The sequence below is a fragment of the Athene cunicularia genome, assembly GCF_003259725.1.
Source record: "Athene cunicularia isolate RWA chromosome 1 unlocalized genomic scaffold, athCun1 chr1_part1, whole genome shotgun sequence".
In the NCBI taxonomy this organism is placed as follows: Eukaryota; Metazoa; Chordata; class Aves; order Strigiformes; family Strigidae; genus Athene; species Athene cunicularia.
This window is the reverse complement of record NW_020799091.1, coordinates 118893487-118901633: the sequence shown is the minus strand read 5'-3', so window position 1 is coordinate 118901633 and position 8147 is coordinate 118893487. Positions and strand designations below refer to the sequence as shown.

The 8147-nt window shown below is 41.5% G+C and overlaps 1 protein-coding gene across 4 annotated transcripts; it reads left to right on the top strand.

The window, feature by feature from the left end:
- The first annotated feature begins 174 nt into the window (after nucleotides 1–174).
- On the top strand, nucleotides 175–7819 carry NFKBIZ (NFKB inhibitor zeta). Of its 4 annotated transcripts, none has more exons than XM_026857097.1 (11): nucleotides 175–335; nucleotides 1259–1295; nucleotides 1397–1500; nucleotides 1632–2395; nucleotides 2848–2953; nucleotides 3262–3408; nucleotides 3751–3814; nucleotides 4455–4624; nucleotides 5271–5381; nucleotides 5482–5649; nucleotides 6305–7819. In XM_026857097.1, exons 1-11 carry the CDS (start codon nucleotides 207–209, stop codon nucleotides 6356–6358), a joined length of 1854 nt encoding a protein of 617 aa, XP_026712898.1. In that variant the 5' UTR covers nucleotides 175–206; the 3' UTR covers nucleotides 6359–7819. The 4 variants fall into 4 exon arrangements, with proteins under 4 accessions (XP_026712898.1, XP_026712890.1, XP_026712880.1 ...); XM_026857089.1 differs by having other exon boundaries at nucleotides 1394–1500; XM_026857079.1 differs by having other exon boundaries at nucleotides 5482–7819.
- Nucleotides 7820–8147: the final 328 nt, after the last annotated feature.

Genomic DNA, 8147 nt, shown 5'->3' with positions numbered 1-8147 from the left:
AAAAGCAGGAGCTTGGCGCCGGGGTATTTGCAGCCCGGGGGGCGGCGGGGGGTGTCGGCTCGGCTCTTCTCTGCGAAACCGCGGATTTGAGCTGTTCTCCCCCAAGCGTTCTCGCTCCGATTTATTTACCCATTATTAAAGGTAGAAGCGGAGTCGGTGGCTTAAAACCCGGCTTTTGTTTTCATGTTTCGACAGTGGAACAACACATGGCGGGGGGAAAGCAGCACCGAGGACCTTTCCAGGGGGTCCGTGTGAAGAACTCGGTGAAGGAGCTCCTGCTGCACTTCAGGAGCAGCAAACAGATGTCCTCGGGCTCCGCCGCGGAGGAAGGCAAGGTAACCTGCGTTGTTCAGCACTGACATCATTGCTTTTAGGGGTTACTGCAGCTGGCAAAAAACTGGCATACGATAACGCTAGGAATGAGCTTGCTGCTTTATCTGATGTGGATGGAGTCAGTGCTTTCCCTTCTCAATACGTAATGGGAGAACAGAGTTGGGAAGAAATTACTGAGAAGGGTTACCGTGGCAGAAGGAGGCACGTAATGTTCTTACTGAGCTTTATTTTCTAAAGGGAGTTTGGGCGAAGATACGTTTGTGTTGCGAAACCACAGAAACTCCCTGTTAACTTGAATGAGGTCATTCATTGTGAGAGTTGGGGAATCTTCTCAGAAGAGAATCATTTGTTGTGCCATTGTGCTCCTCTGTGCGGAGCACGCAGTATAAAGGCAGACCTCTCCAGTCCGGAAAGATAGAAACAGGAAAAAAAAAAAAAAAAAAGGAAATTCTGGGAAGATTAAAGTTGTTGGGTTTTTTTTTGTTTAGAATGGTCTTTCCAAGCATGCGTTTGCAAGCTTATTTGATAAGTGTTGTCACAGGAAGATTTTTGCATAGAAAAGTTCATGGCATTAAAGAAGTAGAAAATTGGCTGGCTGGCTTAGGGTTTGGAAAAAAAAAACCACCTCAGACCCCACTAAGGAACGGTGTCTTTCTCTAGACTTTTTTGAGTTTTGCGGTATTGTAACAAATAGCTTAAAAAGCCTTAAGAAAAACGGTGGTTTTCATTTAAGTTCCATAAAAGTATTTCCATTTTCTAACCTTAATTAAAACCAATTAAATTAGGGTTAGACAATCATGTACTAGAATTATTCTAAGGTATATTCCATGTTTATGGAAGCAAGTTGCCGTTGCTTTCTTTGTGGTTTTGTTTTTTTCCTGAAATAACCGTATAATAATGGAATAATCTGGATTTTTCTCAAAAGGCACAAGGAGGATTGGTGAGCTACGACCAGTACACAGGTAAAAAACCCCTTTTTTAAAAATACCATGCAATAAGATTTTAGAAGTCGATTGTAAGAGTAACATCCAAATGGATTCTGATTTTACTTTCTTTTCAGCAGAGCCTAAGAGCATACTAGGTCACAGTGGCAAAAGAAAGGCTCCTGAGCTCCTTTCTGATGGACCTTCTTTCAAACGCCAAGCTAATGTTCACCCACACCTCCTGGTAAGCTTGTAGTAATTTTCCCCATGCCTTTCCCATGTTTTTCAGTTTGCTTTGTGTGATCGGAAACTACCAGATACAACTATACCTCTAACTTCCTGGGGCTTGTTTTCATTTTTTTTTCCTTCTGACAGACACCACCCCAGACACCAACTTCTATGGATAGCATGGAGGAGACTCATAAAAATGATCCAAAGCACGACAGCAGTTCTGACCTGCTTCAGAACATTATAAACATCAAGAATGAGTCGAGCCCCATTTCTCTGAACACGGTGCAGGTTAGCTGGTTGCCCACTATCTCCAGTCACAGCTCGCCCAGTGAGCAGTACCAGGACAGCCCGGGAACACAGGCTTTCTCACCGTCCCAGAAGTACCAAGCATTCCAAGATCACACCTCCCAGCATATGCTTGACCCGCCGCAGCATTACCAGTTCCCTCCATCCCAGAACCAAGATTTGTCACAGAGCTATCCTTCGGAAGCCTCCCTGGAGTACAGGCCATTTGCTGCCAGTGACCAGTCTCCTGGCTACCAGCAGAATTCCTTTGAGAGCCATGAACTGCAGTACTGCCCGTCGCAGAGCTTCTCCTCCCTCTTGAACGACTCTGAAGGCTCGGAGGGCATCTCCACTCCCATCCAGCCGCTGACCAGTGCCCACCCACAGGCTGATGTCGACCCCCACACTCCGAACTTCAGCTTGCTTTCCAATACCATCTGTAGTAGTCTGGAGCGCAGTGTCTCTTTGGCTGCTTTGAATGTCTCGCTACCTGACCAAAACATTGCCAGAAGCACGTCGCAGCTGGGCAAGTCATTTTTTCAGTGGCAGGTGGAGCAGGAGGAAAACAAACTGGCTAACATCTCTCAAGACCAGTTCCTTGCAAAAGACTCAGATGGAGACACGTGAGTGCTGTTTACCTCCGTGTTTCTGATGTGGAAGGTTGGGGAGTGTTTCTGTTTGGGTTTTGGTGGACCATGGGGTTGTAATGGAAGCATTTTATTAGCAGTGTTTGTGTCATGAGTGTGGTGGTTTCACTAATGAAGTGAAACGTGTGGTTTTGCCAATGGGCTGTGATGCACAGAGTTGCAGCACACTGAGCAGATAAGGTGTTTGTATTGTCTAATTTCAGGTACTTATCATTAGATTTTTATCTAGTAAATGGGCAGAAGATGATCTGAATTTAGATGAATTTAAAATTGCCCTAGGAAGAGTGTACCCGTGTTTCTGTCTTAGTCATGCAGAGGAGGCCTGAAGCTGTCAGCGTTACACACCTCCCAGATGTCTGGATCTCTGTAATGACTTGAGCCCTCGTTTGTGTGGTGGTGTAACTCTGTGTTTCCCCTCTTTTCTGCAGCTTCCTTCACATTGCTGTTGCCCAGGGCCGACGAGCGCTCTCCTACGTTCTTGCAAGGAAGATGGCTGCTCTGCACATGCTGGATATTAAAGAGCACAATGGCCAGGTGAGGTTCTCACGATCTCTGCGCCTGACTGCTGCTGCGTGTCTGGACCTTGAGGAAGATGTGAAATGCTTATTTAATATTAACCCTGAGATTTTAGCCTGCATACTAATATTAACCTTGAGCTATTAATACTTCTTGGGATCACCTTGAGCTGGTAAAACTATGTGCTCTGCTTCATTTGTCCTGGCTTCCTGCTATTCATAATCGCTGCTTAAATAATACCAGGTATAGACTTTTTATTTGGTTTAGTTGCTCTTTCCTGTTAGAGATCAGATGACTAATAGTTTAAATTTTCTTGATGTTTGCAGAGTGCTTTCCAGGTTGCTGTAGCTGCCAATCAGCATCTCATTGTGCAGGACTTGGTTAGCTTAGGGGCTCAAGTCAACACCACAGACTGCTGGGGTAGAACGCCACTGCATGTTTGCGCTGAGAAGGGGCATGCCCAGGTCCTTCAGGTAAGAACCAGGCAGGCATAGCTCTGCCCTGACCGTTAATGCTTTGTATTAGTTGTCTTGGGAAACTGAAAACACTGCTCCTCCCTTTATCTTCCTCACTGTAGCCCTGTGTGTCTCAGGGCTCTACGGTAATGACTTGAAGTGAGGCTGAATTTCACGTTGAGGCTCTCACCAATATTTTCGAGTAATTTGGTGGAATCCTCTATTCTATGAAAACAATAAGTCTCTTCTTCATGCCATTATTTTTTTGAAACTTTGTTGCAGTAAGACTGTATACAAGCTTGAGGAAGCAATATGTGGTTTGGATAAGACCTAAATGCATACCTGTTCCTATTTTTGTAGGCAATCCAAAAGGGAGCCATGGGAAGCAATCAGTATGTGGACCTTGAGGCAACAAACTATGATGGTGAGTAGCTGAGTTTATAATTTACAGAGTTACTGGATGTTATAATGTTTTATAGCTGCTGATGTGAATGTTTATCCTGAGTTGAGAAGCAATAAAATTGGAGCCTATCTTTGCCAGGTTGAAATTTACATTTACAATTGAAATCACATTACAATTGGCATATCTGTCAGATAAATACATGGCTAGTCTACGCTTGTCTGGACCTCTTTTCTCTTACATGCGATTGCTGTGTTTGGCATGGAGAGCATAGGTAGTAGTTGGCTATTGTTTAAAACATTTGAATGCCAACGATACATCAGTGCACACAGAAGCCAGAATCTCTGGCACCAGAGAGTTATTTTAATTGAACCTATTTTCTATATAACAGCTATTTCCTAATGTACATTTAGGAAATTAGAAATTGATTCTTTCATTATCTGCTGGCTGAGAGCTCACAGTAGGTTGTTACTTAACTTCTTTGATGAACAACCCAAATCTCAAGCCACTGAGGAGCAGTCACTGTCACTCTACAAATGTAGAACTGTCCCTGGACTTGACAGGGGTAGAAGGTCCTTTTTCTGTCCTTTGGAACAAGCAGCCAGTCAGTGCTGCTGTAACTGCATTTGTTAATTAACGATGATTTTTTTTCCTTAATGTTAAGGTTTGACGGCATTGCACTGTGCTGTTCTGGCCCATAATGCTGTGCTGCATGAACTGCAAAACAGTCAGCCACCTCACTCCCCTGAGGTTCAGGAGCTTCTGCTGAGAAACAAGAGCCTGGTAGAAACCATCAAGACTCTGATACAAATGGGAGCCTCTGTTGAAGCAAAAGTAAGTAAAATAGCTTTGTCATTTGTGCCAGATCCAGAGAGAATGTGGAAGCAGAACATGTCCCTTTCACATCACATTTCAGCTTTATTACAAAGGAAGTAGACTAATTTGAAAGCTTCCCTACAGCTTAATTTACCCAAGTGGAATAAGAATGTTGCATTTATTCAGAGTAAGGTATTATTGATGCAAATGAACCCCGGGGAGAGAGGGAGGTGACACTAATTTCTGGATTAAGAATGATGTGATGCTGGCTGCAGTTGATTATGTCTTAAAAGTAAGAATATATTTGGAGCATTCTTGAGGAATCCGTAGTAAGTAATAGGGTGCTGATGATACCTTGTTCTTGAACTGCAATTTTTAATTTAAAAACTGCTTACCTTTCTGGTTTAGGTCTGTGCTGGGCCAGACCATTACTTGATATAACATTTGATATTTTAGCTATGTCAGCTTCTTGTCAAATGGGATCTGGTCCATTGTTCATTAGCTATTCATATTAAAATATATACTCATATTGAGTGTCAGTGAATTGTAGTGCAAATATGTTTGTTCAACCCTCTGATTACTCTGTGTTCTGTTTTATTTCTGTGTGTTCACCCTGGGTAGGTGAAACACCTTCAGGGAAGACTAACAGTTTCTTTTTCGGTAGGATCGCAAAAGTGGTCGTTCAGCTTTACATTTGGCAGCAGAAGAAGCAAACCTGGAGCTCATTCGTCTCTTCTTGGAGCTGCCCAACTGTCTCTCTTTTGTTAACGCAAAGGTATGGTGATTTTTTTCCAAGATGCACATGTGTGCAACACTGAGTGTCCTGAAACTCGTGGCCCTGCCTTTCCTTCACGGACTTACTTTGTCTTCTCCAGGCTTACAATGGCAACACAGCCCTCCATGTGGCTGCCAGCCTGCAGTATCGGGTGAGTCAGCTGGATGCTGTGCGCCTGCTAATGCGGAAAGGGGCTGATCCAAGTGCCAGAAACTTGGAGAATGAGCAGCCAGTTCATCTGGTTCCTGATGGCCTTGTAGGAGAACAGGTAAAAAACCAAACAGCCTGCTGCTCTGTTCCCATCTGTCCTATCTACACAAAGGTCTTATTCCTCTCCAGAAGTTTCTTGTGGGTTTTGAGATGCAGCTTTTAAGGAAAGGATTTAGCAAATGCCATTTTATTTGGGAATCTTTGGTTTCAGTATCAGGATCAGACAGAATATACCAAGACCTGAAATTAGGGGTTTCACTTGCAGCTTTTATTTTTTCTATCTCAGAAGCTTTTTCCTGTCAAGATAGGTTTTTTTAATTTGTAACTTTGCAACATACTGGATGTCATGTGCCTTCTGTTGTTCATCTCTGTATGGCCTGAGATCATGCTTGTGTTGGTCTTGTCATAATGAGTAATGGTAGTTCTTAGACCTGAATAACAGATGAAAATCCCTTTTTCTTAGGAGCTGTACAAATACATGATGAAAAATGTGACTCTTGACCTAAGAAAGTAATAACTTAAGCAACTGAGCAATTCTGTTGCCTTTCATTGATTCAAATACTGTAAAATTGGATCGGTTCTGGTGTAACTGCAATTGGAGCCTAGGCTCAGATACATGAGGAGTGTGGCGCTGAGTCTAGGGTTTTTTATTTGGATTATGACTCACTTTAGGGTGATGAATACTAATGTTTTTGTCTCTTTCTCTTTTCCAGATAAGACGTATTCTAAAAGGGAAGGCGATTCAGCAGAGAGTGTCGCCATTTTAAACTCCATGTTTCTTGGAGTTCAGCAACTCACACTCACTGTCAGTCAGGCAGTCCTAATGTATCTGTAAATAGACCATTTGCCTGGTGTGGGCAAATGTTAGTTGTTTCTATGAAACAAAAGTATTTTGTTCACTATTATATAGTGGGTTATACAAGAGTTAAAAAAAAAAATCCAAACCAAAACCACCCAACAATCAAATTCCTCTGAGAAAATGGGAGTGTTTCATTCCCGAGTATGTGAAACATTTGTCTGGATACCTGGATTTCATAGCTACAGCAAGATCGATTTTTATTTAAACAGCCATGCAGATAACTTCTGGACAAGGAGAATTCTACAGGAAATCTTTTTATTTAGAGAGGGCTGATACATGTCCACATTGCAGAGGTTTTTTTATTGTGTTTTTAGTAACACCTAAGTGCAAGAGAAATATTTTTGAAGTTGTTTATTTATGTAACTTTGTAGCTTTCTTCCAGTATCTTGTGCAGGATTGTATATAGTCACTGGCATTATTGTACAGCTGTATAGTTCTAAGAATCTATTGATCACTTGGGAAATGAACTGAAGAAAAAAGTTCCTTTATCTTGAACTTGTAAATTGCATATAGAGTTGTAATACTACACAGGTGCAAATTGGGTGAATTCTGTTGTGTTGAAAGACTGAAAGTACATTTAAGATAGATTTGTCCAAATTTGCACTGATTTGTGCATGTTCTTGGAGTTGTTAGTAAAACATGAAAAGCCAGTCTTTTTCAGGGGACTGTATCAGTTTTTCTTGTACCCAGTAGAGGTTTTTCTTTTGATGAGACAGTAGATTGGAGGAGAAGGATCATGACTTTTATTGTGTGTATATAACTTTGTTGTGCTTTAAAGAATATGATCCTGATTCAGTGAAAGTATTTAGCATGTACTTAACTGTTGATGCGTGCTGAAATCTCTCCATGTTAATTATAATACTTCGATATGTGTAAGCCCCACTAGTGTCAGTAGGACTTAAGCACATGCGTAAGTAGTTTGGTGAATTGAGCTCTAGTTAATTCTAGAGACTTAGTGTTTTTCACCTCCTAAGCAGAGTTAGTCCATTTATGTTTTTACCTTATAGGTATAGTAGCTAGCCAGGTAATATTTGAAGTTAACATTTTTCTATTTTTTAATAATTGTGGGTATTAATCAAAATGTGTACTGATGATGCTGTATACTTATGTTGGAGAGAACTTTTCTCCTGTCACTTTCTGAATGATACATGCTGGGCTGTAATCCAGTAGTATGTTCTCTGTATGGTATTTGCTGCTTAAACTGCTCTTGAGTCACATGCAGTTCTCTGCTTAACTGTTTAATTAGTCTGACTGCTGTTTTGACAAAGTATGTCTTGTAGACAAGCTAAGTGGAAAAAAATCTACTATGTGGAGGCCTATTTGTGATGTATTTCTTGAAAGGGTCTCATGTAACTTGCATTTGAATAAACATGCTAACTAAATTTTGTTGGTTACTGTCTATGATACAAATAATGATGCCAAAATCAAGCTTGAGATAAAACTGATTTAGCATGGTAATACTGTGACACTGGTCACGGTCCATTTGTTAAGGATGAAATGAAGTCTTTCCATCCTGTTGTTTATGCTTTCTCTTGTGAGTTGTGGGTTTTGAAGTTGGTGCTTGGGTGTTTTAGATCACACACCATGCACTTGTACTGCCTGTGTATTTAGTAGATGTGCCCCAGATAGAGTTAATAGTCACCAGGTTGTCCAGATTGCAGCTTGTTACCTAAACTCTTGTCCCTGTATACTTGAAA

What these genes read in the sequence shown, in the direction of transcription:
- NFKBIZ (XM_026857069.1), top strand. Translation starts at nt 207, where the DNA reads ATGGCGGGGGGAAAGCAGCACCGAGGACCTTTCCAGGGGGTCCGTGTG. An exon ending in ATGTTCACCCACACCTCCTG is followed by an intron (nt 1,501 to 1,631) that starts GTAAGCTTGTAG and finishes TCCTTCTGACAG; the next exon opens with ACACCACCCCAGACACCAAC. An exon ending in GAGCCTCTGTTGAAGCAAAA is followed by an intron (nt 4,625 to 5,270) that starts GTAAGTAAAATA and finishes CTTTTTCGGTAG; the next exon opens with GATCGCAAAAGTGGTCGTTC.